The 15,721-nt window shown below is 38.5% G+C and overlaps 1 protein-coding gene across 15 annotated transcripts in view; it reads left to right on the top strand.

Moving 5' to 3' along the window:
• The window catches only part of LOC103479767 (protein tyrosine phosphatase receptor type F), a 245,748-nt gene that overhangs the window by 73,225 nt on the left and 156,802 nt on the right, over window positions 1-15,721 (top strand). For all 15 annotated transcript variants that reach the window (XM_008434405.2, XM_008434400.2, XM_008434408.2 and 12 more), the window contains 1 exon segment: window positions 14,465-14,641. In XM_008434405.2, coding sequence (XP_008432627.1) covers window positions 14,542-14,641 — 100 coding nt within the window. In that variant the 5' untranslated portion in view covers window positions 14,465-14,541.

Here is a 15,721-nt window from a genome sequence, read left to right on the forward strand (position 1 = left end):
AGTTTTTAGCCGAGTTGTGTCAAACATGGCTTCTGAGCAAAGCACTATTTTACAGCAAGAATAGAGCAACTGATGAACTATTCACCAACAGCAATACTAAAGARAGCTTTTGTTTTAAAATGTCAGCAGTTTTCTTAAAGAGCTAATGCAGAGTTTATGTTTAGTCTGGACACTAAAGTTGGCCACTTACTCATACCTTCCTATCGGGATKGATGGAATTGACTGTTTTCTGTAAGAAAACGTCAACTGTCCAACAATTAAGTACTAATGAAGCTAAACTTAGACTCAGCTTCGAAGCTTACTGTCATTGCGAAACGTAACACTTTTCACAGATTTTTGATAAACCTAGACATTAACATTTTTAATGTTTTGCAACAAGCWTTTTATCATGGCTGAATCAAAAGTTATTTTAATTGCGATAATTATTTAGCTAACCGACTAACAATTCTAAACTCACCACATGGCACTCAATGTAAGGGCTATTTTTGGTTTAGATGCTAACGGTGACAACTGATTCTAGCTAGTGCACCTATTRGGGATTAACCAGGTGATTATCTCACTGTAAAGGTACTGCAACTGGCCAACAGTAAGCTCCTAGCGATTCTAAATTTTGCATTTGCTAAGAAACCTTATTAGCACTTCACAGGAATTTAAGGATGCTTCTTGAGAAGCCTATAAATTGATTTTGGTAACCACAGTGCAGCTTCTAATGAGGACCGAAGCAAAAGTGTATTTCATTGTGAGAATAATGCAAATGGCTAGCAGTTAGCTGCTAATGAAGCTTACTGTGTGTGCTTAAAAGCTTCTTATTACCATTAAGCATGAAGGCTATTTTACTGTTTTTGATTAGCTCACACAGTGAACCTTGCAAGCTAGGGCTGGAGCAGATGACTATTTTATTGTGGGAATACTGCTTGACTGTTACCTGYTAAAGAGCTACTTAAGTTAGCATTTGCTTCAATTGGTCACAGTATTTTGAGGCATTTTAACAGATTTAATCTAAGTGGGAAGGTTAGTCATCATTAAATTGTCAGTTTAATTCCATCCTCCCCTGTGAATATGCCCATGTATCTGGTACTTCAGCCCAAGTTTCCTGCTTATCTGAACATTAGTTGAGTGAATACATAAGCTCTAKGAGTGCAGCAGGTGAATGTGACTCATGGTTCACTTTGAGTGGTTGGTATGGCTTGAAAAGTGCAGTGTAAGTTTAGTCCACTTAGTTGTATTTTAAAACCAAAAACCCTTGAAGTGGACAAAACTGAACTGGAATGTTCCAGACTGAACAGAGATTCTTTAAAACATTGTTACATTCATGAAGCCTTTATTTTATTTGTTACACAAAAACTAAATCTTGTTTGTTCTGAATTTGTTGCTATAGCCCCAATAAAAAAAGCCACAATTTTCAGCTTAGAACTTCATGATAAAAAAGTAAAACGTTATGATGCTTTCTGACTTATCCACCTACATTGTTTATCAAATCTTGATATTTAGGGCACAATAAAAGGCTTKATTTAACACCAAACAGATGCACACCAGGTTTGTTTAAAGCTGGGATCTTTATAATTTATTGCCCTGTTACAGTGAGATTGATCTAGTTTTATGAACATGGCCTAAACTGAGAGTTCCTACTTTTCTTGCTTGTTTCATCCTCTGGCCTTTGCCAAATTCAAACTCATCTCTTTTACATTTTAAATCCTTAGTCCTCCGGAGAGCAGTGGGGATATATGCTTCCATCTGCTCCAGCAGGCTGGCTCGTGGCTTAGACAGGGTAAAAGACAGAGGAGGAGGCTTGGTCAGGGAGGAAAAGAGAGAGGGGAAGAAGCCAGAGGATGGAGGGAAACACAGACTGACAGAAAGACAGAATGGCTTATTAGGATCTGCCTCTTTTCACTAGTTAGACAGGGACTGAGAGGGCATCCGTCTGGAATAGAAGCCACAGACATGGACAGGAGTTGGATTAGGACCTCTGGGATCCTCTGTGCAATAACAGCTAATGCATGCTGAATATGTTAGGTTTGAACTGTTTCCACAAGGACAAGCAGTCTTGGTTTTCTTTGTGTAAATAATAGACTTTTTGTGGAAAAAGATGGATCTCTCTGTGGCATGTGCCGTTTTAAATTTCCACAAGCCCGTTTCATATGAGAGCCTTATGCATTGCGCCACACACCATAAGGTATGATGTTTCTGTTTCCCACCTCAAATGCCAGGTTTTACAGGAGGGGCTTTTCCCAGCCCTCCCTGAGTTTGTCTAACCCTTCCCTCAGTCAATATTAAGCTTGTTCCTCTGTAGCTCAGACCACAATGGACTGCTTTTCCATGTGCATTTTACATGCCCTGTTGCAAAGTGAAATAACGCGTTGTGTCAACATACTATTTCTTCTGAGCTCCGGCACCGACTAAAGACAAACATTCAATATGGTGTGAGACATATCGTATATCCTGTGTCATAAACTGAACGTAGTCCACGGCTAACTCTCTTCACGTCTGTGTATGTGTTTTTTTTATTACCTGAGAGAATATTGTGGCTGACAAAGCAGATTTCTCAGGAGCAAATTTGCATTTAACAGATGTAGTGAGATAAGAAACTGCTTGTTGGATTGCAGTCCGACAACCACAGACCGTCTGCTTTTAAGTGTAATGTGAGTAAGTCTCACTATTTTGTAAAAAGACTATTTTAAATATCGCAATAGTGACTTTTGATTCTTGTTTTTCGAGTAAATGTCATAACTGCACACACATTACTTAAAACACATCTTGATGTTTATAAAGCTTAAAAATAGAGAACAATTTTAATGCTCAGTGAGAGTATTGTGGCTGGCTAACGATTAGCGGCTAATGACGATAAAGCTAGCATMTATTGCTTYCTGTCAATGTTTGTGTTTGTTTTTCTAGTTCAAAGTCTTTAATTTTCTAGACTGATCTAAGTTTGAATTGAATTCTTCTTGACGCAGTTTGTAATTTTTGATAACTTCAGTCTATTTTGTCTTGTTCTTGCAAACCCACAAMMATGCAGGGATTTGTCTTGTGAAAGAGATGGAGGAAAACGCAGAATAATTTATTCTCAACCATATCCACCTTGTAGAAAAAAAGTGAAGYGATAATGCCAATCTTACACATTCTTCAGTTAGAGGTTATAAAGCTGTAGTAATTTATAGGATCGAATCATCTAGTTTGAGATTACATTTCTATAAAATTCAAATTTTGTGAAGATTGTTACCAACAGTGAGCAGAACTGCTTCCCTATAGCAGAGCATCGAGRCCCTAGCTTCTTTCTCATGTCTGCCTCTGAAGGGTCCACAACACTCCTCACTCTTTACAGTTACTAATCTGGCCTGACACCAAGCTGATTTACAATACCCCCCCTCACTTTAAGCATTGACTGACTGGAGGTAATTGATTTAGAACAGTGGGGGCACCAGCTGAAAAGCATGGGGCCCTTAAAAACCCTTCTCTTACAAACCTCAGTGCAGAATTACCACCTCAGAGCCAGCTGTTGTGAATGAATGCAATGCAGCCCGAACTCAAACCCAGAAATCGTTCTTTAAATATCCCCGCTCTCGTTTGTATTTCTCTTTCTGGTTCCTAAAATCCATCCATGAAATATCCATGGACTGAGCTCAGCCGGAACAACTGCCTTCGTTTGGCGAGCTATTGATCTACGGAGCTGTGTGTTTGCCAATCTTTTTGCTCACATGCCTTCACTGTGTTTGTCTTTTACTGGTGGAGGCAAGGCTTTCTGCCTCGGAGGTGGTGGGGGKCGGGGGGAGTCCAAGTCCTCTGCGTGGTGTGAATGGAGGGTGCAGGGTTGTCCGTGCCTTCTGTGCTGTCTGCCTAGTCATTTTTACGGCACCATCTGTCCACAAGCAAACCGTCAAGTGGTGACGTCTCAGCTCATTTCTCTTGCTTGGCAGCTTGAATTTCTTTCTTGATGTTTCCAGGCATCTGTTGTGGAGAATAGATCTAAGTTTATTGGGCTAAATTAATGTTTAACTATAACTCAGAAACAAGCTTATTTATTCATTTTCCGTGGTAAAATTTTAACACAAAGAAATAATAAAACTTCTTTAAATCTTGATGCTGCAGGAAGGCTGTTGATTTAATAGATTTTCAGACTTTATTCCCAGTCCCATTCTCTAAATGTTTCCATCCATCCAACCAGCTGGCCATCTAATGATTTCCTCACAGTAATGATATTGCTGATTCAATCTCTGAAACYTTCAAATTCCGCTTATGCTTTAAAATTGAGTAATAATTGTGTAATTTTGTTCCYATTGTTTTAGGCCTCAACRTGTGAGAGATTTTTAAATGTCGTATGGACAACAGACATAAAAAGCAGTAGAAAAATAATYAGGAGCATACTGACTACATGATGAAATCTGAAATTATGATGAGATCAGATCAYATTTTGGGAGAATTAGTGGATTCAGCCAATTTTGGGGGACTAAATAGTCTAAAACATTGGGGAAATGCATTTTAAGTGTTTATTACGTGAACTACGCAATTTTACACCACAAATTCTAAGACTRAAGTGAAGCAACTGATTCAGAGTTAATGCAAGGTCCWTCTCAATGCCATGTAAATCCGTCAGTTGACAAGAGATGCCAGGACTAAAAACCAGATTTTTAGTCCTGGTTTGTTTTGAAAGTTTGAATAGATTTAAATACGTAGAGGGAAATTTCCATGCACCAAAGTTAATTGTGCTTTGAACATGGAAAATTCTCTTTTTGGTGAATATGATTTGTATAAATTTGGCTTGAAMATCAACATTTTTAAATAGTCCACTGGGCACCCAACTATACTTTTCTATGCTCAGTAAACCCTGGTAAAAAAAAAATTAAATAAAGAAAGCTGCTTCCGACACTTTATTGGTTCAGGTATACACAGCATTTCTCCCGYCTGATGGATGTCTGTTTTACATCGGGCCTGCTTTTTGATTTATTTGCAAGCCCCCTTTTTCACAGCACTTTGCACTGCAAGCCATTTTTTACCTCGCTCCGCCRTGCAACATCGTCAATAATCACTYCTCGATAAATTCAAATGGAAGTGGCAGTATGGTGTGTCTCTTCGAGTCCTTGTACTACATATTGGTGTAAAACTTATCGCCCCTCATTCTAGAAGGATTTGATGCTGAGAAGATTGCTGGCCTTAAGGACCCCTCCCCTCCTAACAGACATGTGGAAATTTATGGAGAYGCTTAAAATTTGTTAAATGATCATTCAGCCATACTAAATGTCGATTGACACTGTATCATGAACTCAGCACGCAGATGTCTTTCCAGTATTTTCTGTGGGAAGTAGGCAGAGGCCCTTAGAGATTACATCCTATATGTTTTGTGTTCAAGACCATTTGTTTTATTTTTTGTGTGTTTTGYTGAATGACAACAATAAACTTGTGTGAATATTATTGGAATTTTATGCGACAGACCAGGTCAAAGCAAGGCATATTTGTGAAGTGGAAGACAAGGGATACAAAGGTGTCAAACAATTTTTTTCTAGATCAGAAACTGTATGTATGTTAATGACCTCGCAACAGTGGAAACATGGTAGTGGCTCCATTATGCTGTGGGGAGGATTTTCTTAAGGAGACTGTAAAGTTGGTTATAGTTAAAACGCTTTTCTCCAGGATTGCACTGTTTTTCTATTTTCATCCATCTCTTCATCACCAGTCACAAGCACAACATTCACACATCATGATACTGCCACCACCGTGTTGCATGTAATCAACGAAAGTTAATGATTAAACCTCCACTGTTTTACCTGATGGGACTTCCGGTGAAGTTTTTCCTGCCTGCATGAGTATTGGTTGAACTGATGTAGAGCTGAAATGATTAATAGTGTAAGGCGATTATTGATTGATTATCAACAAATCTAGTGACCAGTTGATCATCAACTGATATACAGACCTGGAAAAATGCCATTTGAAAGAACAACAACAAAGAAGATATATACATTTCACATATAAAATGAAAAATGACTTATCTGTAAATATGTTCTACACAGAACTACTCAAGTGACATAGCCTTACCATCACCTGGTTCAAATTCTGCAAATAAAGCATGTTTTGTTATCTAATTATAAGATAAATTTATAATAATTTAAATTAATAATACATTTATAATTTAGTTACTTTATAAAATAATCGACAGATCAGTCCTACACAGTATCAACGTTAAGTCGAGCAGAAAGGGTTGAGCGTTTCACATTTTCATCTTAGTGGTTAAATGAAAAATCGGCCAAATATTTTATCAGATTAATTCATTAATCAACAGAATAATTGGTAGAATAATAGATTACTAAAAAAAAATGCTAGCTATCGCCATAAACTGGTCACATATTTTTCACTTCAGATTATGAATTAGGGGCTGGATGACAACTGGTTGTGCAGATTTTTATTTTATTTTATTTATTTATTTATTTATTTTACATTGAGCAATCAGATTTAAGGGGGCAAAATGCACATTTCAGATTTCCGATAAAATTTATTTTTCTTCCACTTAGAAATTATGCACTACTCAGATAAAAACTCAACACCATAAAATGTGGGAAAATAAAGAAAAAAAAAAGTTTGAGGAGCTTTACTTTTGCATGGTACTATAGACCATTGCATATATTTGACCTGTCTGGTAGTTGATACACTGTGTGACATCAGTGCATTCCTTAAGACCATCCACACAGACCGAAACTTTACTCATGTTTAATTATTACTGGAGTTCTGCATAACCAGTGCCTCCTACTTTCTATTGCTCAACTCAAGGAAATGTGCACATCTGTTAGGTGCCTGCCAGTCTCAGTGTCCCGGTCGGCAGTAAAGTGTTAACAATTAACTTTGTGGAATCAGCTTGTAAACAGAGGAGCAGTAAACCTCAATAGGTCACAGGACATTACCCTTTGTTGGGTGAAATTCAATGCAGGGTCTTGTAGGGGCCCCCTGTAAAAAAAAGATTTAAAAAAGACACGCATTGTCAAGTCTTTGGGCACAGCAAGGTTTTCTAATTTGGAGGAGAGAACTCCATTTGGTTATTTTACACTTTCATTTTACAGTGCAGGGCTCGCTGGCTCGCTGTAATACTCCTGGGATCTTGTGGTCGGTGATCACCGCTGAGAAAAAAAAGAAAAAAAAAGAAGGTAGTATAAAGCTGTGAGGGTGAGACTTCTGGGGCATGGAAAACTAATCAAGAGCCAAAAACACTGCTGTTGAAATTCAGCTTGTAACCGTGTTTATGGAGCTGTTGCAGGCTTCGCAAATTCAAACCTCTCTGGTCTGGGTTTATCACCCCCAGAGACGGCCGTGATTAGCTCTCCACGCCGCTGGCCCATATATCTCAGCTGTCCCACCTCCCCGCGCCCGGTATTACCCATTAAATAAGAGACGCAGAAATGGAGGGAACATGAGTGGGAAGGAGGGGGAAACGACAGAGAGCAGAAACGCTACCTGTAGTTAGCGTAATGGTGGTGTTTACTCAGCCGCCGCCTCTCTGTCCCTCTGTCTCCCTCTGCGCAGCTGCGTCCTGCATTGCTTGTCTGTCGACGGCCATTTCTATATGGGTGGCCACTCCCTTGCCACACACATTTACAGGGGGGTAATAAGTTGTTTGCCTCCCTGATGTGGGAGGCAAACAGGATAGGTGTGCTTCAGGTGTGTGCTGAACCTCCCAAGTGAGCTGGCTCAAATGCCCCATTGTCCTCCACAGTTTCCCGGTTTAGATGTTCCAATTGTTGCCTTGTTAATTACCTCTCTAAATCCCTTAGTCCTCCACCTATTGCACACTTTATATACCGTATACTCTGTTTGTCACGCTCTGTATTCTCAAGAAGTCCCCAAACACTTAAGAATCTGAAGCGTCTTCGTTAAGAATTAAGAGCCGATGCCCTGTCAAGTGATTGAAGGTTCAGACAGGTTCAATTCAGCGACCTCGTCTTCTCTGTGTGTTTAGACATGATGTTACCACAACAGAATCATCTCTCTCTAATAGGCCAYGCAATCTTGACATATTGACAAATTGGGGACCCTGTGCTGCACGATAAATTGTGTTCAGCCTCTGAATCACCGCCCACATCTTGAATTTGTTGAGTGAGTTGCAAAAAAAAAAACAAAAAAAGTCTGGAAAAGGTTGTTCTGGCGCTGCAACTCTCGCAGCCTACCAAGTTTCAGACTTGAATAAACACGTCACCCCCTAAGCTGCAATTATCTGAAACATGCCCTTGTTTTAGTTGATAATTAGTTTTTTTGGCTGTGCTTTATTTAATATTTCCCTATATAACACTTTCAGTGGAAACACTTCTGTCTTTAAACCCATTTAATATGATTGCCGACTGCTGCAACATATTAATAGTAATATGAACTGGTATCACATTCTTGTAGTATGATAACTATGGGTGAAAAATACCACAGTATTGATGCATTACATGACCTAATTGCTTTTTTTCCATATTGCTCCAAAATTCTTACTTTTTCTTTAAAACCAAAGTGTTTTCATCAAACTTCCAAGTCTTCTTAAGAAACATAAACCTTACGTGCGTCACAAGAATTTCAAATCCTTTAAAAAAAGCATTTCTTTCTATTTTTCTCCATCTTTTTTCATTTTCACTCGTTGTGACCATTGACTGGTTACTTATCTGTCCGATCAATGTGCCTTGTTCTTCATTACTCAATCTGACTGGGCAGCCATATCTGGGATATCTGCTGGCTGTTACACTCTTCTTTTATTTTAGAGTGATGGGAGCTGCTGAAACTTTTATTGCTTTAATTGCTGCAAAGGTTTTTTTTTTTTTGTCTTCAATCGCTTTCAAGATATGGGGCTTAATTGTCGCATAAGTGTACAGACAGTTCCTTTCCACTTTATGATTAGGATTTTTTTTTTTCTCTTAACAGCTGCTATGAACTGGGAAATCTTCCAAAAAATATTTCCTGTAAAGATAGTTAGGTGCAGGTTGGCTTTGCAGAGAGCCTAAATGCAAAGAGTCTACAAATACCAATCAATGGTACAGTCAGTTGATATGTTATTAAATGGGTCATTTTGTTAGTACTGGTTGTGTAACCTTGTATCAATGTTCGAGTCCTTTGGCCAAAACTCTACAGGAACAGAGAAATTTGTACTTTAACCCAAGGCTACAAAAACCAAGTTCTTTCTGGCCAGGAAATTTCATACTTTGAAAGAGCTGCAGCATACATCTCCTGGAAAGTCCCCTACTGCAGCGTACAATCTTAATATTTTTAGACGCCACACAAAACAAAACAAAAAGTTCTGCCATAAAATGGTGAAAGAACTCCCAAACTAGGACTGCAAGAACAGAATAATGCCATTTTGTGTTACAGCTGATCTGGACTTTCCATTGTAAGAGGTAACTGTTTTTTTTTTAATTTGGCTAACAATCCTTAAAATTAACAGAGTAAAACTTTTCATTAGTCATCACAAGCTTTCTGTAACATTTTTGTTAAAACTGCGAGTTTTTAAAAACAACGTAAGGTAGTTAGAAAAAAAGAAATGCTGTCAGAAAGACAAATGCAGATGACTTACAAGTACTGTGACAATAACCACTAGCCGCTAATGATGCTAGTTAGCATCTGCTTCAAAAATTCCCATCAGAGCTAAGCTACAGTTTTTGTTTTTCTTAACAGTTTTTTTTTAGATAAGCCTAGACTGCATTTGATCATGTGTACTTCAGAATATAAGTTTGCTAATTATACAGTGAAAATAGACTCTGTAAAACCTTTATTCTGTTAGCACTTCATTTCTTTCATCTAATAGAATTAGACAGGCGCAGGAAACACAATAAATGGATGATGCAGGCCTAGATTAGAGCATTTTTATCATCATAAATGTACTGTATAGGTTAAAAAATGATAMATTTTTTGTTGTTTTAAGCTGTCTAACTTTTGAAAACACAAAATGTGAGTACTTTAKATTTTCTRGCTTTCATGTTATCGTAGAATAGCATAAAACACATCTGTCAAACTTGGATTTGAATATTTTACGCCCACTTCAGATTTTTTGAATACAGTTCAACAAAGCAAAGCAAAATGTTTCTCAAATCTCGTCTCGTACTGTTTGGGCTCATGAACCGTCTATTGTATTTAGGCTTATCCAGTGAGCTGGATGATGGTTAATTATTCAACAAGTTCAGCATTATGCCTCCCAGTTTTTATTGGTAAAAACAAATATTAATGCCAGAAGAGACAGGTTATAAATGATTTGTAGACATTACTAAAAAAATAAACACAACTGGCTAATCTTTTACCATGAATGATGCTAAAGTTTGATTCAATTGTCCCCAACAAATTTTAACTTACCTGGATTACATTTAATGAAATGAAATTCCTAGTGATCAAATCTGAGCTGATTACAATGAGGATCCTTCATTAATACAAGTATAGCAAGGAAGCAGCATCAGTGATTTATTTTTTTGTTTTATTTTTGGAATTAGAGACTTAAAATTTGTGATATAAAGACGAGCATAAACTAAACTGGATTAAATTATACAAATTATGATTTGGGATTTGTAAAGCCTTGTCAAAGACGGGGAGGATTCTAACTTTTTCTAATTTAAATCCTCTCTCATTTAATGTTTGTGACGACATCATGTACCATCTTTTTGTGAGCAGGATATGTTGCTGCACCCTGATTTACAGTAATTCAATTTATTTTAAGAGTATTTTGATTATGGGATTACAAATCACAAGCTTATTTTGTGCACTGTGTATAACCCCAGTAGCTGTTTAAACATTTTGCAGTTTCTCAGTTACTGTTGAAAAAATCTGGCTGAGCATTTTATCAATAATTATCCACTTGCTCACTTGTTTCTCATTCACTCATTCTTACCAGACTTTGGAGGGAAATCATTACAGAAGGATTCATTTATTCTCCCAAGGGCATTCATCCACACCTACATCTTCATACTGTTTTGCCGTTGCTTCTCCCACATACTTGCAAACAACAGCAACAATATCTTCTTGTTTGCTGAGCCATTTTGCTTGGATTTTGGATCACACCATGCTCCATTTCCAGGTTGACGCCCTGTCCTTTTCCACGCCGCAACACAAACTCACATAGTTGCAAAGAGTTGTCCCAAAGTATTTCTGTACAGCTGGGAGGTACCGTGCTTTTCTGTAGTAAATAAGTAGCTGAAAGAAAAAATATAAAGAATAAGCCTTCGCTTGAGGAATTTGTCTCATTGAAGATGAAAAGCATCTGCCTCTTTCTGGCATCTGCTGCAGAAGATATCCCCCCACCGCCACGGGTTTGGAGCACGACGAGTAGCCAACTCTATATGCCTCACTCATTTCCTTTCCCCACGACGTGAACAAGAGCGGCACTGGCGTACATTAAAATGAGTGTCATAACAAATTAGTCAGCCACTGAAATTGATGTGAGTTGCGCTCACTTTGCAACGCTAACTTGGGGTATTAACTTAAAATAAAAAACAGGGTCTAAATGTCTAATTCCCTGTGCAAAGTTGGAGGAGTGATCCAGCGTTTTGGCATCCTCAGCAGCATATTTGTGCTTCTTCTTTTTTTCTTTTCCCTGACTTCAACAGCTTAACACTCAAATATTAAACCTCTCTTTCAGTAACAGTGAGAAGGAAAGCCTCCTTTTTATTTTTTTTCCTTGGGGTTTAAAATGACTTCAGCTGCAGTTAGGGGGGCATTTCTTCAAAGTGTACATCCAGGAAGGAGCGTATTAGAGTTCGATACGATCTCAGCTCAAACCTTCACCTACGATAGATGATGTTGACTGTATTGTCTCTGGAAATTTCTCAGACGCAAGGCGTGTTTGGAATCGGATATTGGGCTTGCAGACATCAACGCCTCGAGGCGCATACCTGTGCAACGACAAAGACTTGGCTGTAAACTTTAAATGTCCGGGTCTGTGCCCGTGTCAGGCATCAGCCTGGGCTTATACACTGCATTCCTTCTTATTGTCTCACTAAGTCAAGCATGTATTTTTCTGTCTGCAAATAACTTCAGAAAGTAGGTAAAAATGGTGCAGAAATGAAAAAAACAAAACAAAAAACAGATGAAATGTATTGATATTTTCATGTACTAAAGTACCTGCATGAAAGAATGTTTATCAAAGAAGGTGGCCAGGGTTGTAGATGTGGCTCGTTGTGCACATTTTTCTCTGTTTTCACCAGCATTGAAGGAGCCACATGAGTAATGACCTCCACAGGCTTAAGAAAGCTTCCTTTTCTCTTCACAAGATACTGGAGGCATTATGTTCCTGACACTCTAACTTATTTAGCTGAATTGAATAGAATAAAGCTGACTGGCCACCCAGCAAGCCTCAAGATATTCAGCGTCTTGAACTTTGTCTTTTTTTTTTTTTTCTTTACATAAATTGTTCCTAGAGTTGGGAGTAAGGTTTAAAAATTAAAAACGGAACATATCAAAGAGTTGGTTTTACATTTTAGGTCATCTCCTACAGAAATCGGTTTGACAGGAGGCTTTAAATCCATTTAGAGAGATTTTTATCCTGGCTACGCTGTGATGTTCTTCACATTATTATAGCTGCTCAGAGATGGCTGCAGGCAAGAGTGTGGGCATTAGAAATGTAGTTAACTCAATTCAAAGGGATTACTTTTACTTTGTTTATAATGGCAAGAGACAATTAAACCTGAGACTGTAACAAACTTAACGTTAGCTTATTGAGTTGTTTTTGACAATAAATTTGATTCCTTAAGAGACAAACTATTAGAGGTCATTACAGGTAGGTGGTATAGCAAAATTACCATGTTACAGACACACTTTTTACAGTAAAACCATAATTCTTTCGTAATCTTCCATGTAAAAATGTAATGTTCAAAGGAACAGAGCACTTGGGCCAATAAAATATTTCGTATTCCCTGCATTGCATTTTAAAGTTTTTTAAATGAGATATTAGAGAAAGTGGAATGACCAAAGTTCTTCCTGCTGTGCAGATTATTGTATAAATCAGTGCTAACCCCTTCTCCAACTTTTTGTTTAGAAAAACAAAGATTTTTTCTCGTTACAAAAACATGGACAGTCACAAGTTGAAAAATAAAGGAGCGCCACACATCCTTTTTATTAAGTTTTTTAAAAAATTTAGCAACAGGGGTAACTGATGCTTTCATTTTAATTAAACAAGTCATTTTATGCTATCGATTTTTCCATAGACATTTTGTGTAAATAATAATCTTGAACGTTTATGAACTATTAACCTTTAATTAGCACGTTTAAAGTATCTCAAACTGTTTCATCTGTCTGAAAAGTACAGAATTATGTCATTATTATTAGTATATTGGCAGAAAACTGCGAGTGTTACTATAATCCCTCTCCTACTGTGTTTAATTAGTGATACATCTACTTTTATTTGTTGTTGACTGACTCCTGACAGTACCCTCCCCTCCAGGGTGCTGCTCATTTTCACTCTTCAACATTTTGTGCCTTTGCAGCTTTGGTCTTTTCATTCCTGACCTTTTCGGGTATGAAACGGTTCTGTCCTCTGCCAGAGGTTTCTTAGCAACAGCGAGCCAATTTGCACCCGCCAGGGGGACGTTTCATACCCTCTTTGTGAAGCAATGTTTTTAAGCCATTTTCAATCATCTACTCAGACTGTTGAATGGAAAAGTGGTTATATGACCCCAGCAGGAAGTCGTTTAGGAGTTATTTTGGTTGGATCAAGGATATCTTTATTATTTTATGATTGGTTACCAGAGCCAAAATAAATGGTAATGGTATTATAATAATATAAAATTTCACTATTTGTGCATTAGCCTACTGTAGATTTGTATTTCCATACATTTCTGGACTTAGCTGCAACAAAATGCTCAGTTAAATTGTAAGTTATAAGAATGTAAGATATAATTTACAGGTTTGGGATGGAAGTAGGAAGGAGTGCAAATTGGCAAAAGGACAACTTTACATGAAGCCGTTGTGTTATAGGTTTATTTGTGTAGCCATGTTGTCATTCTGTGAGATCATTGCACTTTCTGTGATTTGAAACCACCTGGATGGCTCAGTTTCAATTTCCTAATGGGAGGCATTAAGTGGGGCTGTGGTCCTCTGGGACTGCTGTTTAGGAGGTCCTTTGGGTTTTTAACTGAAGCCCCTCTGTTGGAGGGAAGGTGGCTGAGTAAATTGATCCTACATCCCCGTCTCCCTTTGAATATCTTTCCTTTTTGTAGAACTGTTCTGCATTGCTGCCTCCCCTCTTCTTCTGATGTACTTACATCCATTTCACCGGTTTTGTCCCCCTCCTGAAGCAGGATTTGTTTTGGGTATTAGATGGCTTGTTGATCGCGAACAAAGATCTTCCAGTGTTGTCGTTGTAGTTGTTTTTTTTTTACATGTATACTTAAATTCTTTCACGTTTGGTTCTGCTCTGCGACTTGCTTTTGATATTTCTGCCTAACTGTGTTATGCTGCTCATTCAAATCTATGCAAATGCAGAGTGAGTTTGAATACTAATGTCCCCGCACCCCTGTTCTGCATTTCTTTGCTCTCTCAGGTGTTAGTCTTTGATCCTGTCAGAGTGGGACGCGTCTAGCAGCGGGGACTGAGGAGGGAGCAGTGCCATCTTGGAGCATGGTGCCTAACGTTCACCTGGCAGGGCCCCTTCGGCCCAGAGGGGCGTTGCTGTTGTTGCTTCTACTCGGCTCCTGGGTGATCTCCTCTCTGGCAGACAGTAAGTAACCTCGTTCACCTGGGACATTCTAAAAGCATGAGGGACTTTCTACTTCAGACTCTTAACAGATTCCAGAAAACAGACACAAATGTTTGCCTAATGCATGCGCTCTCATATAGGTAGAGCATTAGCACCTGAGCTAAAAATAAGCATACAGTGGAGGCAGTCGAGATCCGCCCACCTCTGTGCCTCGTTCTCTGTTTGAGTGACAGTTTTGGCTGGGAAAAGACATTCTGAGAGATCTCTCTCTGCCGCTGGACCTTTTGGGTCTCCGGGGGCCGCTCCCCCACCAAAGACAAGGTCAGGAACAGAATTAATTCAACACATGACCTCACCTAGAGTGCCGTCATTGGGTCACTGTAATTCAATTACGCCCCGACACCCCTCTGTCTCCCTCTGACCAGCTGATCTGTCCTTTCAGACATGCATCAAAGAGGATTAGTTTTTTCCGTCGCCTTTGCCTTTTGTCTCTCAGGGCCTTGTTCTCATGGTGTGTCGTCTTTTCTTTTGTTTCACTGTAAACTTGACCTTGCAGGGATGTTTTTGCAGTCCTGACAGTTTTGTTGTGGTCCTGTGGGTCTGCCTTTGCCTCTGCTTATAATTTAAGTAGACCAAAGTAATGCATTATTTTGGCTGATTCTTCTTCACTTAGATAATAAAATATACCATAGGTGCAAAAAAGGCTTCTTGGGCACAGTGGTGGCACAATGGAAAAGTGTGCGACCCATGTACAGAGGCCTTAGTCCTCGTCACGGGTTTGAGACCTTTCCTGCATGTCTTCCCCCTCTCAGTTTTGTGTCTGTCAAATAAAGCCTACTCGTCAAAATAGTAAAARAAAAAAAAAATTATTATTTATGCAGATGTATTACCAAAAATAGAGTAATTGCTGAAGAGGATTATTAAATACTCATTAAATTCAAATTTTTTATCATTGCTTGTACTGTAATTAATGCAACAAACTATTGTGGTGAAAATATTTGGTTAATATCTCTCATCTCAAATCGCCCTATGCTGAAAAAAATCTGACAACATGTGCAGTAGTATTACTGTCGGGGTCTGCATTGTTTATTTGTATTGGCT

This window comes from Poecilia reticulata, linkage group LG17 (assembly GCF_000633615.1).
Source record: "Poecilia reticulata strain Guanapo linkage group LG17, Guppy_female_1.0+MT, whole genome shotgun sequence".
Taxonomy (NCBI): Eukaryota; Metazoa; Chordata; class Actinopteri; order Cyprinodontiformes; family Poeciliidae; genus Poecilia; species Poecilia reticulata.